Below are 19,067 nucleotides of genomic sequence, written 5' to 3' on the forward strand. Positions count from 1 at the left end.
TGTTTTGATATACTGTCACGGACTAGAGGACACAAAGGAGACATGACAACTAAATGCAAGGTGGCATCCTGGATTGGATCCTGGAATAGTAAAAGGACATTAGTCAAAAGACTAATAAAATCTCTATTTGTTAAATTCTCTACTTCAGTTAATAGTACTGTATCAAGGTTAATTTCTTAATTTTGACAAATGTTCTATAGTTATGCAAGACGTTAACACAAGGAGAAGGTGGTTGGGGGATACATGAGAACTCTGTACTATTTTTACAACTCTTCTTCTGTAAGTCTAGAATTATCTCAGAAACTTTAAAAAAACTGTTTAAAAGCATACACACATATGTATATATGTACATAACATGGGTACATATATCTATAAATCAAGACTTCATGGAAATTGGCATCTTGGGCACTCAGTAAAATAGCAGTGTTCTCTTCTGAATTACTTGTTGTCTCACTGGTAACTTAGCTTTAAACTCCTCCCCCTTCTATAGTTTTAGTCTCAAGTATAATTTTCTAATTTTCATAGAAAAGCCTTTTTAAACGTTCCTACATTAGGCCAAAAATTAAAATCCAAGAATAAATTTATCACTATATTATTTTGCAAAATCACTCATCCCAACCATAAGACCCAGCCAATATTTTTACTACATTTCCTCTCATCTAATATGTTTGCACTGATTTGGTTTTGTTTATGAGGAATGGAGACAGTTGACAGATTTAGTATCACTAATAGGCCTGGCAGTCTAGGAAAAATAATTACCACTTGGATATCTTATGAAGAAACAGCTGTTTTTCTAAGAACAGATACTGTATACTAGAACTCACCTCAGATGTAAAAAGTAAGTTATGTACCTAAGTCTCTTCTATATAACAGCACAGAGCTACCCACCAACGCTAGGTAAGACCCTTTCAATATCCCTTTCATAAATTTGGCTCTAAAATGACTGTTAATAATGGTAAAAACATCTTTTTATGAAACAGGCAATTCTATCTATGCAATTTACTCTAGAGAAATAAAGATAAACATCAAATCTACCTTTAAAAGAAGAAAATAATTAATTTCCCACTCTAGCTATGGCTGATTCATTCCCTGAGCATGAATACCCTTTAACCCTCATTACTTTTCACTATAAACTGAGCTGAAATCTGCTCATAGGGACCTTGACGGTGAAATTAATCTTAGATGGAGAATGGTATTACTAAATAATTATATCTATTACTTTTGTAATCATTATTTCTACTCACTATGGCATTTAATGTTTCATCTGTTATCTATCACAATGCTCTCTATGGAAGCAGCAATAGTGAAAAGATAATTACACTTTGTTAAAAAAAAAACAGGTAATTTTAAAATGGATCTTTATCCAAATACAATAAAAAAGAAAAGTGTCCACAAACATTTTCATTCTATGTCAATGCCATTTCTAAATTCGCCTTCCACTACTACCATGAAAAGCAAAAGTGGTACAAACTCTAACACTCTATACAACACGGAAGACAAATTTACCTCGGGAACTCACTACACATTGCAATATATTCAAGTGGTGAAAAGATATAAATTCATTCAGAATTGCCACACTATCTGGCTGTCAATATAGTCTCTTGAATAATTATATTAAACATATTACTACAAAATGTACCAAGAAGTAGAGAATACTATATTTGTGAACTGCAAGTAACAAAACAAGTCCAAGAATCTAAAGTCTAAACTGTAATTTACACATGAAGGGTATGCTGAAAGCAGTCACAACGTACAAAAATGTGACAAGTCATCCAGATGTTTAAAAAAAAAAAAAGAGAGATTCTATTTGTCTCAGATTATAGCCAGTCTCATCTGGTAGGTTTCTATTAAGCCTGTTACATAAAGTGTATTTCCCTCCTGCTGATAAGAAGCAGCTTACAGAAATCCATAAATTTCTTAAGGAGTGAATCTACTTGGCAATATTGTTAGCTCCATAGTTTCCTATTACATTCATTCGTCTGAAAACTGAAAGCAACTTCATAACTAAAATGTTCTTCCATTCCTTTATCAGTTTTTTCACATTTTAAATCAAAGGAAAGTTGGAATGTATTGCTTCTTGTCATCAACAGGCATTTAGAAAAGAGGGTAATTAACCAAAATCAAGAGTTCTTTGGTCAAGTTAGTAACAGGCTTCCGCTTTGTTCTAAATCCTTTCATAATCCTTTTTTTTCTAATTTTTCCAGTATGGCCTGGATCTTACAAACAGCCTCTTTCCGGGCCTGCCGGACAGAGTCCTGGCCCCCAGTTTCAACTGAATCCAGTTCCAAAAGTTCCTTGGTTAGCATTTCTTCCAGAAGCCAGTATGCTTTGTCTGTCTTTTTTCCTACGAACTCTTCTACTTCTTGTTCAAGATACTGGACCTTCTCCAGCACGTGTATGATTTTTTTAATACTTGGGGGAGTACCTTCATCTGAAGATAAGCACTCTTCAGGAAGATTATTACTTTGATCTTGATTGTTGGGATGTTCGTTGGTGGCATTACCATACAGCTGAGGCTCAGCACTATATTGGACTTGGGAATCCACAAGATCTGAATTATCATTGTTCATCGTTCCCGAGGATTCGTACTGATGGACACTGCAAGGGAAGTTGTGCCGGTTCATGCCTTGATCTGATTGGCTATAGGAGTATGAGGAATCCTTGGAATGGGAGAGCAAAAAGGGGAAAAAAGCTGTTTTAGTGGGAATCCATTAACATCAGATTTGTTAGCCCACATCTTTCACCTGACCTGGAGGGTACATGAAAAGATTCCCCACCAATAAAACTGGACCTCCCTCCTTAATCATTTGAGAAAAATACAGTCCTAAGAAGATAAAAAGGAGTGCCCTGTCGAGCAAAGGGCAGAGAATTCCTGGGGCAGGTCGTCATCACGAGCACCTCACAATCTAACCTCACCACCTCACAATCCATCCAGTGACTTAGTCAATAAGAATTAGATAGTTTTCCCCTAAAGGGTGAAAACCTCAAGACCGATCTTGAAAAGGAACACAGCCACAGCAGACGACTTTCAAGCTATGGTTTTACATACAAGCTAATACTGCAGATATTTCACATTAGCTTTGTCTTCCATCCATAGACTATTTGAGGTAGTAAAATACAATCTTTGTATTTAACGTTCAGGTAAAATTACAACAAACAGAAAATGGGCATTTTCTGTCTTTTAAAATAAAGGATGTGAACCTAAACCTTCTCTAAAAAATAAAGTCTATTGAAAAAAAAGAAAGAATCTGGGCTGAGGTAAAGCAACTTTTTGCAGTTAGCCCCCATTTAACACAGACCAATGCAGAAAACTCCCGTGTGGTACTCTCCTAACTACCCAAACATCAGAGGAACATTTCAAAGCCCTACCTTGGGCTGCTGGAGAGGTGGTGAAGGAGGTGGCTGAGGGGAGCCACTGCTGGGCCATGGTGAAGTACTTTCGGTCATGTACAGATTCCCAGGAGGCGCTGCAGGCGCAGCTGCAGGCCAGGGGTAACGGGCGCTCATTCCGTAAGCCCCAGGAGAAGCCCACGCATCCTCCTGTGGCCGTACGGGTGGTCCCGACTGTGGAACATTATGATTCCCATCCCCATAAGGATAGTGAGGCAGGGTCACTCCAGGGTTCTAGATTGAGAGGAAGAAATATGCTGGTCATTGCTTAAAAAAAAAAACTTAAAGAAGTAATGAAAATATTCTGATATGGGCAGACTCTGAGATGCTTCCTGTCTGCTTAATAGAGTATACTTAGCTGCTACTAGGCTAAATTATAGCAACTCTAATTAATCAGTTGCAATAATTTCTCCAAGCCTTAAAAAACTTGGTTCCAAAGATACCAGGGGTAGATCTGGTGACAATAAAACTAAAAAGGAATAAGGCCTAAAGGTCAATGCAAGAAGCACAGTGTAAGTGTGTCCCATAGACACTATAAACAAATGGACCCATATGCTGTAAGAAAACATAAAGACATAATAGAACTCCTCTGAAAGGGAATAGAGAAATAAACATGGTATCATTCAAAGGATATTAAAAAATATTAACCTAACAGCACTAAAAAAGGCTAAGATAGGCAAGATAGGGAAACTTCCAAGCAACAGCTCTCTAAAGACTTTTTTCGGTATAAAAGTTTTATCATTATGATATCTATAAGGTACCTTCAGCCAAAATCCATTCAGCCGTTACTGCAATAGCTGCTGTAAGAAAGAAGGCCATCAACATAAAAGCAGTCCTCGCCTTCCCAATCTGGAAGTGTTTTCTTAAATCGGCACTAGTGTAAATAGATACCCTTCCACTGTTTACGACTGAAGAGGGACAGACTTTTAATTTTTTCCCAACAGAAAACAACTCACCTGCGAAGCAGGATATCCTGGAACCTGCCCCCTAAGAGGGGGGGCTTCAGTCTGACAGTCCTGTTGGGCATATATCCATCGAGAGACTGGAGTTGGGCTGTCACCAGGTGAACGGTAAGTGCTTGGAACTTCTGTGGAGTAATTGGTCTGAGTATATCCAGGTGCGTAATAAGCCCCAGAGTAAGAGGCAGTATTTGCCCCAGGGCCAGGGGGATACGTTGGACCATATGCTCCATTTGTATAAGAATTCAAACTCTGAAAAAAAAAACAAAAAACAAAGTTGGGAGAAAAAAAGTGAATAGATGGAAGAGCTGAAATGCCCTGACTTAATGCCCAACCTTGAAAACTTTGGGAAGAAAAGAGATGTGAACTACTCAAGCAACCTCTGAAGCGTTCTTCCTCTCATCTGCTATAACCATATGCCAATCTCTTGAACTCAGGCAATACCTGTAGAGTCTCTGTTGTAACAATGGGAAAGTGTATTGTGATGATGTAGTGATGGCCTCAGAACATGGTTCTCGCATGTTTCCTTAAGTACAGCTAACAATTGCACGCAAAAGCAGAGGGGGGCTTGTACCCAGAGACTGGGGAGAGGATTCTGGGAAATCTGGAAGCATGGATAGAGAAAGGAGAAAATACCATGATATAACAGAAAAAAAAAAAAATCACAGAGACAGACCTAGCTCTGCCATAGGCTTTGTATTTAACTGCTCTTAGCTTCAGTTTCTCCATCAAGAAGATCATAAACTTATCTTGCAGGGTTATGGTGAAAATTAAATAAGATGACATATACAAAAGGCTTAGCATAGTGTCTGGCACATAGTATGCTCAATAAATGGTAATTATTTATATGATCACTGTTGTTAATATTATCATGGCAGGGTCAAGAAATGAACCCAGATCTAACTCCAAAGTCCATGTTCTTTTCATCATACCACTGCTCTGCAACCCAAGTAATACCAACAACAGACAGCAGAGATAAATTCCTCATATATTGCTCACTGTAGTTGTGAATCACCTACTAAGACTATAATTGACACTCAGAATCCTCAATTTAATAATCCAAACAAGATTTTTTTTAAAGCTTAATGCTAAATTTAAATGATTTCCTTAATGTTTTCTGTTAATTTCTACTTTAGCTTTTTTTTTTGGAGACAGGGTCTTGTTCTGTTCCCTGGGCTGAAGTGCAGTGGCATGATCATGGCTCACTGCAACCTCAAACTCCTAGGCTCAATCCTCCTGCCTCAGCTTCCCAGGCAGCCAGGACTACAGGCACACGCCACTACATCCAGCTAATTTTTCTTACTTTTTGTAAAGATGGGATCTTGCTGTGTTGTCCAGGCTGGTCTCAAACTCCTGGCCTCAAGCAATCCTCCTGCCTCAGCCTCCCAAAATGCTGGGATTACAAGTATGAGCCACCATGCCAGGCTTAGCTTTTAGTAAATGGTAAAATAGTAAATAGTAAATACAAAGAATCAAGTTTTCTTGTACTCATCTCTGTCTCTAAAACTATATGATCTTTTCCACTTTAAGTACAAGAATATACGTGACCAAAGAATTCCATGCATGGTCAGGTGCAATGAAAGAGCCAGCAATGCATTCCAGAGCAGAACAGCAATGAATAATTTCTTTGTTAAAACTAAGAGTCTGTTAAGATCTCCGGCCTAAACAAAGAACTCCTTAATACAACACACACAGTTGGAGACTTGATAAAACATCATGTGACTTTTTGTACTGTTATTCAGCTTCTAGAAATCCTTCCTGAGGAAATGACTCAACTAGAGAATAAGTCATAGGCATGAAGTTATTCATCACAGCATTATTTATAATCGCACAAAATTGTAAACAACCTAAAAATCCTGTACTAATGGAATGATTAAGTAGATTAAGGACTATTCATTGAAGGCATTTTATTCGGTCTTAAAAATTTATTTTTAGAACTGACCAGATATTTAATGATTTTAAATAACTAGGGTTGGCTGGGCGCGGTGGCTCACGCCTGTAATCCTAGCACTCTGGAAGGCTGAGGCAGGCGGATTGTTTGAGGTCAAGAGTGTGAGACCAGCCTGAAAAAGAGCAAGACCCCGTCTCTACTAAAAATGGAAAGAAATTATCTGGACAACTAAAAATATATATATAAAAAAATTAGCTGGGCATGGTGGCGCATGCCTGTAGTCCCACCTACTCGGGAGGCTGAGGCAGAAGGATCACTTGAGCCCAGGAGTCTGAGGTTCCTGTGAGCTAGGCTGACGCCACAGCACTCTAGCCCGGGCAACAGAGTGAGACTCTCTGTCTCAAAAAAAAAAATTATTAAAAAAAAAAAAAAAAGAATTAGGGTTTCTTTTTTTTTAAGTTTTAATAATGACATTGTGGTATGTTTTCAAAACTTCCTTATATTTTAAAGACACATGCTTAGATATTTACAAGTGATATATATGATGTCTGGAATTGCTTCAAAATACTCCAAGAATAAAAACAAGATGGCCACATACTGATACTCAAAGAAGCCGACAGATGGGTACGTGGTAGTTTATCATGCTATTCTCACTACTTTTATGTTTGAAAATGTCCGTAATTCCTGGAATTACTTCCTGGTTTTGAGATGTCTTCATGAGTTCATAGCTTCTTTCCCCAAACAACCACTATGTCAATAGACCACAAAACAGCAACATGCATGTTTACAAAAGAACATGGAGTCAGAAGGTTATATATCAGCCTTGCAGTTGCTAAAGAGGTTTGCTAAGGATGAGCTAATGATCCTATTTCAAAAATGCCTCAAAGTTTTTAAGTCTTCATCTGAAAAGTAGCTTGTGTGAAAGTTGCCGAGGCCAAGATGCAGTCGCTTACGACAGACCCAGGGCAAGGCGGAACCCAGAGGTCATGAAGGAGGGGTCTCCTGTGCACACGTCTGAAATAAGTACGATCACAAGGACTTTCTAAAAACCCATGTGAAATCCCCGTATGCTCTGTTCATCTTGCTTGTCCTACACATACGTGTGTAAGAGGACTTATCACAAAAAATTCCTCAAGACTGAAGCATTTCAGACAAGCCACCCTCATAAGAACATTTGCTTAGCAACAGCTGTTTCCACCAATGAGTTAACATCAGCTCCTACAACAGGCCCCTGTGACCAATGATGTTTGTTTCAAAACAGCTTACGTGGACTTCTCCTTTTTCTCTTGAAAAGTTTCCCCTTACCACATCATCTCTGGATGCACCAATGATTCGTCATAACATGCTCATCCTGGATTATAATTCCCTGTTTATTCCCAAACAAATTCCTTTCTTTGGAGAGCCCCTCTCTTGTTATTTTAGGTTTACACTTGGAGCACAGCAAAGAAAATAGAGGAGTTCCTTGCCCCACTTCAGAGCCTTGATACAAAGAAAGAAAATGCTTCTGGGGCTTCAGAAGACAGATTTCCATCGCCTACAGAAGTCCGTGATGGAAATGCTGGAGTTAAGAGCAAATAAGAAACAACTCAACTGAGTTTGAAGAATTCAGAGAAAACCTCATGAAATTCATCAACAGTCTGATGAGACAACATCTTCTGCCTCCAGAGATGCAGCCTCTGAGATTGTGAATGTCAGTGCTGCTCACACCCTACTCCATAAACCACCCTCCATGTGCCTCAAAGCTTTATTTCCAATATTGCCCAGATACATGCACAGCTCATCAACTGCACCTAGAGCACAGCAAGCTAAGCAGCTGTGCAGACTGGACAGATGCCTTAGCATCATTAACAGCTTCTTAAAAAATGGATGTAAATTCTACACTCTCAGAAAAAAAATGCAACAAATTATACATTCTTGGTTTAATAGAGCTGTTTCTGAATTAGAATTTTTAAGATTTATAAAACCTATCAAACAGAATGACCACGTGCCAAGGCTAACACAAGCATGCAGCTAGAAGGCAAAACAGGTGATATTATCAAATTTTTTAAAAAGGAAACCAATCATATCTACATATCACTATAGGAGTCTATTGTGGTTAGAAGATAAATATATAATCTCCATGTGATGTTTCACCAGAAACTACACACATGCTAATCCCAAACAGGTATATGTCTAGATACCTTTGGGTTATTTTAAAATCCAGAAACTTGTATGTTGTATCTAAAAGCTCTCTCATATTATTACTGTTGCTATTAAAAAGTTATTACTAAATTATGAGTAAATCTTGAGTTTATGTAATATATAAATGTAATAAATTCTTTTATCTAAGGGGGAAATATAAGAAAAATCAATATTTATCAGTAAGATCAATCAGTGAAATCAGAAAAATTAACATTACTGAGAGAACTTGTAACTAATGATTTTAAGGAGTTTCTCTCCCTCTTATATTAACTGTAAAAGTAATGCATGCTACTCCTCAAATTGACCTATACACAATACCAATGAAAATCCCAGCCACCCTTTTGCAGAAATTGACAAGTTGATCCTAAAATTCATATGGAAATGCAAGGGACCAAGAATTGCCAAAACAATCTTCAAAAAGAAAGTTGGAGAACTCACAGTTCCTGATTTCAAATTTTCTACAAAGCTACAATAATCAAAACAGTTTGGTACTGGCTCAAGGACAGACATATAGATCAACGGAACAGAATTGAGAGTCTGGAAATAAACTCGTACATTTAAGATTTTCAAGAAGGGTACCAAGACAATTCAATGGAGAAAGCATAGTTTTTTTCAACAGATGGTTCTAAGACATGTGGCTATTTACGTGGAAAAAAATGAAGTTGGACCCTACTTCACACTGTATTACAAAAATTAACTTACAATGGATCACAGACCTAAATGTGAGCATTCAAACTATTCCTAACATTCTTAGAAGAAAATACAGAAATAAATCTTTGTGTCCTTTGGTTAGTCAAAGCCTTCTTATTTTTTATTTTTATTTTTTTAGAGACAGGGTCTTGCTCTGTTGCCCAAGCCAGAGTGCAGTGGTGTGATCATAGCTCACTATAACCTTGAACTCCTGGGCTCAAGGGATCCTCCTGCCTCAACCTCCTAAGTAGCTGGGACAACAGTACCACCATGCCCAACTAATTTTTTCAAGTTTTTTTTTTTTTTTTAGAGATGGGGTCTTAATGTGTTGCCCAGGCTGGTCTCAAACTCCTGGCCTCAAGTGAACCTCCTGCCTTGGCCTCCCAAAGTGCTGGGATTACAGGCATGAGTCACTGCGCCTGGTTGTCAAAGCCTTCTTAGATAAGACCTCAAAAACAAGAGCAAGAAAAGATAAAACAGATAAATTAGACTTTATCAAAACTAAAAACTTTTGTGCTTCAAAGGGCATCAAGAGAGTGAAAGGACAATATCCACAGAATGGGAGAAAATGTTTGCAAATCATATCCAGTCATGCATCATATAATGATGTTTCAGTCAATGACAGACTGTGTATAGGATGATGGTCCCATAAGATTATAATGGAGCTGAAAAATTCCTATCAGCTAATGATGTCATATATGTCATAATATGGTAGTGCAAGGCATTACTCACATGTTTGTGATGATGCTGGTGTAAACAAACCTACTGTGCTGCCAGCCACATAAAAGTCTAGTATATATAATTATATACAATACGCAATTCTTGATAATGATAATGTTAATGACTTGATAATGACTATGTTACTTACTGGTTTATGTATTTACTATACTATACTTTTTATGGTTATTTTAAGAGTATACTCCTATTTATTTAAAAAAAAAAAAAAGCATTAACTGTAAAACAGCCTCAGGCAGATCCTTGAGGAAATATTCCAGAACCAGGATTATCACAGGAGATGACAGCTCCATGTGTGTTACTGCCCCTGAAGGCCTTCCAGGGGGAGAAGATGCAGAGATGGAAGGCAGTGATACTGATGACCCTGGCCTGTGTAGGCCTAGGCTAATGTGCATTTATGTCTTAGTTTTTAATAAAAAACTTAAAAAAAAAAAAGTAAATAGAAACAAGTTTATAGAATAAGGATACAAAGAACGAAAGTATTTTTATACAGCTGTACAATGTGTTTATGTTTTAAGCTAAGTATTATTTATTACGAAAGAGTCAAAAGTTAAAAGCTTATAGAGTAAAAAATTTACAGTAAGCTAAAGTTATTATTGAAGAAAGAAAAGTATTGTTTTATAAATTTAGTATAGACTAAATGTACAGTGTTTATAAAGTCTACAGTACTGCACAGTAATTTCCTAGGCCTTCACATTCACTCACCACTCACTGACTCACCCAGGAGCAACTTCTAGTCCTGCAAGCTCCATTCATGGGAAGTGCCCTTATAGAGGTGTACCATTTTTTATCTCTTATACCGTATTTCCAATGTACCTTCTCTATGTTTAGATGTGTATAGATACACAAATACTTACTGTGTTACAGTTGCCTACAGTACTTAGTAATTTGCTGTGCAGGTTTGTAGCTCAGGAGTATTAGGCTATACCATATAGCCTAGGTGTGCCGTAGGCTATCCCATGTCAGTTTGTGTAAATGCCTGCTATGACATCCTCACGACAACAAAATTACCTAACAATTCATTCTCAGAAATGTATCCCCATCTTTAAGCGATGCATGACTGTATTTGATAAGAGACTTGTATCTAGAAGTCTTAAAGAAATCTTCTTGTATAAAGAAGGCTTAAAACTGAACAATAGGCTGGGCGCGGTGGCTCACGCCTGTAATCCTAGCACTCTGGGAGGCGGGCGCATTGTTTGATCTCAGGAGTTCAGAACCAGCCTGAGCAAGAGCGAGACCCCGTCTCTACTAAAAATAGGAAGAAATTAATCGGACAACTAAAAATAAATAGAAAAAACTAGCCGGGCATGGTGGTGCATGCCTGTAGTCCCAGCTACTTGGGAGGCTGAGGCAGAAGGATTGCTTGAGCCCAGGAGTGTGAGGTTGCTGTGAGCTAGGCTGACGCCACGGCACTCACTCTAGCCAAGGCAAAAGAGTGAGACTCTGCCTCAAAAAAAAAACAAAAAAAAACTGAACAATAAAAAGACAAATAACCCAACTTAAAAGTGGGCAAAGGTTCTGAATAGACATTTCTCCAAACAAGATATACAAATGGCTAACAAGCACATGAAAATATGCTCAACATCATTAGTCATCACAGAACTGCAAATCAAAACCACAACGAGATACTACCTCACACCTACTATTCTAAGATGGCTATAATGTTTTTTTAAAAAGAAAAATAACAAGCATTGGCAAGGATATGGAGAAATTAAAACCCTCGTATATTGCTGATGGGAATATAAAATGGTGCGGTTGCTTTGGAAAACAGTTTGACAGTTCCTCAAAATGTTAAACATAGGGTTACCATATGACCCAGCAATTCCACTTCTAAATATATACCCAAAAGTACTGAAAACATTATTTCCGCATAAAAATTAGTACATGAATGTTTGTAGCAGCATTATTCATAACAGCCAAAAGAAGCAGCTACCCAAATATCTATCAATTGATGAATGAATAAATTAAATGTAGTATATCCTCATAACATGGATGAACCTTAAAACACTATGCTAAGTGAAAGACACAAGAAACAGAGGGCCACATATTGCATGATTCCATATAAAATGTCCAGAACAGACAAATCCATAGAGCTAGATAGTTGATTAGAGGGGAAGACAAACAAATGAGGTGGTAAGTACAGAGTTTCTCTTTGGTGTGATGAAAATGTTCTAGAATTAGATAGTAAATAACAGTTGCACAACTTTGTGAAAATACTAAAAATCACTGAATTGTATGCTTAAAAGGATCAATTTTATGGTATGTGGCCAAACCACAAGCATGCAACATTTAGTGATAACAATGTCCATTTCTCATTTCAGTCACAGGAACAAGGCTGACACAAGTAAAATAGAAATTTGCAATAAGCAGTAACATGGTCTTTATTTTGCATTCCATTATCTTGGATCAACCTCATCCAAAAGTTCATATATACATGATCATTACAAAAAATCAATTATTTTTATATTTTCCTAAGTAAACAAGCAAATCTTCCTCTTTCAATAAAAAATTCTTTTGGCTCAAAATCAATCTTAAAAGATTATGATAAAAAATCTTAAAAAATTGATGATAAAAAAAGAACAAAGTCGTTTATTTTAATTGAATTAATTATTCAACCCCATAAAGAAATTTATTTCCATATTTCAGCCTCCATATCACTAGTAAATTAAAATAGAATTGAACATAGATTTGACTATTTGAAATCATCAGGAGAATTATATTAGTATTCTTTACAGTGATCTTAAAATTTAATTCTGCAGAGAACATCAGTTTAGAGAGAATTCTAACCTGGATCTAAAATTCTATGGATTCATTTGAAAGCTGCTTAAATGCAGCTGCTTTAAAGCTGTATATATTGCAATCATATTTTTAAAAAATTATTTGCCTACAGAAATATGGTATCTAGATAGAAAAAATAACAGAAAGAATACATAGATGTGACAATTATTGCTTTGTTAAGGTTGCAAGGTTATGAGTGACTAACCTTTAAACATTTCCTCATTAGTACAACCATTTTGAAAAGTAATTTAGCTGTATCTAATGAAGATGTATACACAAAACCCAGCAATTCCATACCCCAGAGAAATCTTGTCTCATAGACGTACAATAGAAAAGTGAAAATCAATGTTGAGCAAAATAAGCTGCAGGAGGGTGTTAATATGAAATTACTCATATCTCATTTAGAAACATGTTAAGGATTACTGTATAAAGTTTATGGATACATACGCAAGTAGTAAAAGCGTAAGAACGCATATGGGATAAATATAACTTCAGAAAATGGAAAGAAGTGTCATATGGGGCTTCAATTGTTTGTTCTTTTAAAAAATCTGAAACAAATGTGGCAAACAAAAATTGACAAAGCCAGTTGCTACATTAAAAATGTACATATTTCCTGTACTCTTTTTGTATACTTGAAATGTTTAAAGTTAAATATTTGTCAAAAGACTGTAAGTGGCTGTTTGAGTTGCTCCTGCCATATCCTTAGATCTAATCTGTGCTACCTTATTAACTCACGGCAGGCTTCTTGAATGACTTCATTTCAGATTTAGTTAATTTCTCCCCCAAATGCATGTCATGTGTTCTCAATAGGCTGTATTGCCAGCAATCAATAAATGAACACACGTTAAATAAATATTTGTCAAAAGAAGTCAAATTTTAAAAAATAAGAACATTTTATGTTTGTTGTTTCCAGATTCTGAGAAATAATCTATTATGCATCAAGCTATAAGTAATATTTGTCTAGATATTATCATCTCTCTAAGCTAAAAACACTGAGATTGATGGAGCTCATTAAATTAAAAAAAAAAAAACCACATCACTACTATGAAATCACCACAGGTTCTAAAAATAAATCAATTCATTAAGAAAAAAATTCAGAAAGTCTCTGTCCATTTTAAACCATACCTGGCCTTGCAATTCTGGTCTTACAGGATATGTACTTGGGTAGGGAGCCCTAGGTCGTGCAGCAGAATTCCAATAGTTAGAATTGTAGCTAGGATATGGTGGCTGCTCCTAAGAGAAAAAGAAAAATAAATTCACTTTTAACAACATTCTCATATAATTTTGAGACAGATTGATAAAGACAGGTTATAAGGATCAAAATAAAAGAGCAACAGACAAAAAGTAATAGAACTCCACTATAAAACCACTCATTAAATTGATATAGATATATTACATGGTTAATCAAACACTCTAGAACATATTATTGTTGACTATCTAGTAAAAGCCTGTTCTTACGCATTGTGCCAATGCCACGATACCAAAAGATATATAAAGGAATTCCACTATGTCAAGATGATTAGCAAAACCAGAGATACTAGATCACCTTTATCTGTCTCCAATCATTAACACTCATCACCACTAATTTAATGAGTGCAACAAACGAGTTCTTTGCCACTGTTAAGAAGAGTATTTACCTAATAATTTTTGAATGTGAAGATATTACACTAAAGTTTACATCAAACACATACATCTTCAATATTCAAATTCTTTGCCTTGCCACACTCTAGTTTTTTCATATTCCTCGACTCTCTGCTATAGCTAAACTTTTTACTGGCAGCCTATGATCTCAGTGTCAGAAATTGATATAGAACAATTACCATTCCAACCGGAAAATCTAGCTACGACGATAATCTCTTCAGCCTTTCTCTTCAATTCCAAAAACTAATACAATGATTTGCAATAAGCCAATAAACTTTGAAAAGACACTAGATTGACTCAAAACTTTTTAGAGTCTGATTTAATACATACATTTGTATTCTATGAGTTATTTTGCTTTGAACTATATAGGTTAAGTATAGTGTTAAGCTTGAACAGGATCTTTGAATTGTTTTCCAAAACTTCAAATATCGTTTCATAAAGAAATTCACTCTGCCGGGCACAGTGGCTCATGCCTGTAATCCTAGCACTTTGGGAGACCAAGGTGGGAGGATCACTTGAGCCTAGCAGTTGGAGACCATCCTGAGCAACACAGTGAGATTCCATCTTTACAAAGAAATTTTTTAAACAATTAGCTGGGTGTGGTGGCATGCTCCTATAGTCCCAGCTTCTTGGGATGCTGAGGCCGGAGTATCGCTTGAACCAAGCAGTTTGATGTTGCAGAGAGCTATGATCAGGCCACTGCACTCTAGCCTGGGCAACAGAGTGAGACTTTATCTCCAAAAAAATGAATAAATAAATAAATTGACTGGCAGTTGTAATTACTGAGAGATTAATTATCACTATCTTAACTGCACTACTTACCAGTTTCATAATACTTTGTTCTCAAACCATGTAATTATTCTATATTGCCATTACATGAGCTGAGCAAGTACTATCTCCTTTACAGTACAGCATATAGAAACTAGAGGATAGCAGAATAGTTGTTTTATTTATTTATTTATTTTTAAAGACAGAGTCTTGCTATGTTGCTCAGGCTGGTCTCAAACTCCTGGCCTCAAGCACCACCCGCCCCAGCCTCCTAAAATGCTGGGATTACAGGTGTGAGCCACCACGCCTGGCCTGTTGTTTTTTTTTAATGTTACAAACTTCAAATCCTAACTACTAACTTTCTCAATCAGGTAAACTCCCCTAATTAATGTCCTCCCTTTCTTCTCTTGGTTTAGGGGTGAGCTTTTGGCCAATTGATTTCTCGCCACCAAGAATTTGAATCTTGGGCAGAGTCAAAAAGATAAGGGTTGAACCACTCCTCCCACCCAGCAGTGCTCAACCAATACCTAAATCCCCACAGCTACTTTGGTTTCTGTCCTTTCCTGCTGATCGCTGAGGTCCCACATTTTTACTGCCTCCCCAACTCTCCCATCCTCCACACCACCCACATCCTCACATCCTTCCTTACTCAGCTCCCACTCAGTAACCTGCCACTCTTTCCTTCAGATATACGTACCCTGCAAAAACCCAGCCCAGTTTAAACCCAATTATCCACTGACTCCACCTGTAAATACTGGCAGAGAAAACACAACAAATTCTCTTTAAATTCATGACCATAAATCTCAAGTAGGCACTCAGCACTGCCTAACAATTGTCCTATACTTACTTCCTTAGTATGGTCATCTTCTCACTCTCTAGAACAACTATTTCACTCTTCTTCTCCCTCAAATCTCCAAGATTCTCTTATCCCACCCCTCATTTTTCAACTGTTAACTTTATCTCATATTTCACTTTTTAAAAAAAGAAGCAGTCAGACACGAGCTCTGTCTTCCTATGTACTAAATCTACTAATTTACTCATATCTGTTACTGTCTTCTCAGAAAGCACAAATGAAGTGTCCCTGATCCTATTAAAGGCCAATCCCTCCACTTAGCTCTGGACCACAGGCATGTGCCACCATGCCCGGCTAATTTTTTTTTTTATATATATTTTTAGTTGTCCAATTAATTTCCTTCTAATTTTAGTAGAGACGGGGTCTCGCTCTTGCTCAGGCCGGTTTTGAACTCCTGAGCTCAAACAATCCGCCTGCCTCGGCCTCCCAGAGAGCTAGGATTACAGGCGTGAGCCACCGCGCGGGGCCTAAAGCCTTTCTTAAATATTGTCTTTGTGCTGGCAAAGCTCAGGATTGGTCCCTGAACAACATGTATTCCTCAGTCATTTGAGCACTCAGCTCCAAGACCATGGAGCCAAATTCTTTTTGTCTATCTATTTAGCACAAGCTAGGATGGTGAATGTCTTTCCTGTCCCTGGAGGACCACAGAGAAGCAGGGTATGACAGTCAGTCTTTACTGACAAATTTTGAATGATACTCAAAATGTTCTGATGAGAAATGAGATCACTCAGTGTCTGCGGCCAGTATTTTTCAACCCAGGGCAGGTTCCTGATATTGCTGCCATGGGCTGCTGCTGCTGCTGCTGCTTAAGCAATGAGGTCACCATGGCAGGGGGATGAGGGTAACTGCTGTGATCAGCACGTTCCCAGGCTCCTGCACAGGCAACCAGCCACAATCTCATTTTGCACTTCTTTTGTTAAATTTATTCCTAAGTATTTTATTCTTTTTTTTTACTTTATTTTTTATTTTTTATTTCTATTTTATTCTTTCTGAAGTTATTGTAGATAGAATTGTTTTGTTAATTTCATTTTTGAATTTTTCATCACTAGTGTAGAGAAAATCAAATGATTTTTGTACATTAACCTTGTATTCCATAACCTTCCTGAACTCATTTATTACTCTACCATCCAAGTAATAACCAGGCCCACCCACCTTAGCTCAGATGAGATCAGGCGTGTTCAGGGTGATATGGCCGTAGACGCTTTTATGATTTCCAATAGTTTTTTGGTGGATTCCTTAGAATTTGCTATATATAAAACCATGTCATTTGTGAACAGAGATGGTTTTACTATTTCCTGTCCAATTTCAACGGCTTTTTATTTTTTTCTTGCTTAACTAGGTTTCTAGCTAGAAGCTCCAGTACAATATTAAATAGACGTGGGAAGAACAGACATCCTTGTCGTGTTCCTGCTATTAGAGAGAAAACGCCCAGTCTTTAATCATAAGTATGAGTTTGGACATGGATGGTTCACAGATGCCCTTTATCAGGTTGAGGGAGTTTCCTTGTATTACTAGCTTATACAGAGTTTTTATTACAAAAGGGTACTAGATTTTGTCAAATGCTTTTCCTACATCTGTTAAGATAATCAAGGATTTTTAAAACTCAATTTATACGTGTTTTACATTAATTTTTGGATGTTAAACCAATCTTATATTCCTGGGATAAATCCCACTTGGTCATGCTATATAATTCTTTTCATATGTTGCTGGATTCAGTATGCTAGTGTTTTGTTGAGGATTTTTTATCCATATTTATAAGAAATACTGGCATATAGTTTTCTTCTCTTACGATGTCTTTGGTTTTCATATCAGAGTAATATGGTTTATAGAATAAGTTGAGAAGTGATCTGTTCTCTTCTATTTTTAGAAGAGTTTGTGAAGAATTGGTATCAATTCTTTAAATGTTTAGTAGAATTCACTACTGAAGCTATCTGAGCTTAGGCTTTTTTTGTGGATAGTTTTTGTTGTTGTTATTAACTAATTCAATCTCTTTACTTGGTATAGGTCTATTCAGATTTTCTATTTCTTCAGTCAGTTTTGGAAGTTTGCATCTTTCTAATAATTTGTTCATTTCATCTAAGTTACCTAATTACTGGTATATAATTATTCATGGTATTTCATTACAATCCTTTTTATTTCTGAAAGGTCAGTAATAATATCCCTTCTTTCATTCCTGATTCTAATAATTGAGTCTTCTTTTTTTTCCTGAATCTAGCTAAAGGTTCATCAGTTTTGTTGATCTTCTGAAAGAAATAGACTTTAGTTGCACTGATTTCTTCTATTCTCTATTACATTAACTTCCACTCTGATCATTTACCACTATAAATTTCCCTCTAAGTACTACTTTAGCTGCATCTCATAAGTTCTGGTAGATTTATAATATTTTCATTTTCATTCATCACAAAGTTTTTTTATTTTCCTTTCTTTTTTGAGGCAGGGTCTCCTTCTATTTTCTGGGCTTACCATAGGCATCATCATAGCTCACAGCAACCTCAAACTCCCGGGCTCGAGTGATCCTTCTGCCTCAGCCTCCTGATTAGCTGGGACTGTAGGTGTGTGCCACCATGTAAGACTAATTTATTTTTATTTTTTGTAGATATAGAGTCTTACTATGTTGCCCAGGCTGGTCTTGAACTCTTGGCCAGCGATCCTCCCACCCTGGCCTCTCAAAGTGCCAGGATTACAGGTGTGAGCCACCACACCCGGCCTATTTTCCTTTTAATATCTTCTTCAATCATTCATTATTTAGGAGTGTTATTTAATTTCCACATATTTGTGAGTTTCCCAAAGTTTTTCCTTCTGTTAATTTCTAATTTCATTATATTATGGTTAGAAAACATACTTTGTATTATGTTTATCCTTTTAAATGTATTAAGATTTGTTTTATGGCCTAGTATATGGCCTAGAACTTCTCAGGTTCTATGTGCACTTGAGAAGAATGTATATAGTAGTGCTCCCTTATACTCAGGGGATATGTTCCAAGGCCCCCAGTGGATGCCTGAAACCACAGATAGTACTGAATTCTATCTACACTATGCTTTTTCCTTTATCATACATATCTATGATAAACTTTAATTTATAAATTAGGCACAGTTCAAGGCCGGGCACAGTGGCTCATGCCTGTAATTCCAGCACTCCGAGAGGCTTAGGCAGGAGGATTGCTTGAGTTCAGGAGTTCAAG

At 36.9% G+C, this 19,067-nt stretch overlaps 1 protein-coding gene across 1 annotated transcript in view; it reads right to left on the reverse strand.

Moving 5' to 3' along the window:
- Positions 1-1,638: 1,638 nt before the first annotated feature.
- The window catches only part of BAG4 (BCL2-associated athanogene 4), a 29,378-nt gene continuing 11,949 nt past the window's right edge, over positions 1,639-19,067 (reverse strand). Inside the window, exons 2-5 of the mRNA XM_012651099.1 lie at positions 13,750-13,857; positions 4,347-4,601; positions 3,370-3,624; positions 1,639-2,660 (exon numbers count right to left, since the gene is read on the reverse strand). Of these exons, the coding sequence (XP_012506553.1) occupies positions 2,175-2,660; positions 3,370-3,624; positions 4,347-4,601; positions 13,750-13,857 (1,104 nt within the window). The 3' untranslated portion in view covers positions 1,639-2,174. The remainder of the gene's footprint in view (positions 2,661-3,369; positions 3,625-4,346; positions 4,602-13,749; positions 13,858-19,067) is intronic.

Source organism: Propithecus coquereli, unplaced genomic scaffold, assembly GCF_000956105.1.
Source record: "Propithecus coquereli isolate 6110/MARCELLA unplaced genomic scaffold, Pcoq_1.0 Scaffold349, whole genome shotgun sequence".
Taxonomy (NCBI): Eukaryota; Metazoa; Chordata; class Mammalia; order Primates; family Indriidae; genus Propithecus; species Propithecus coquereli.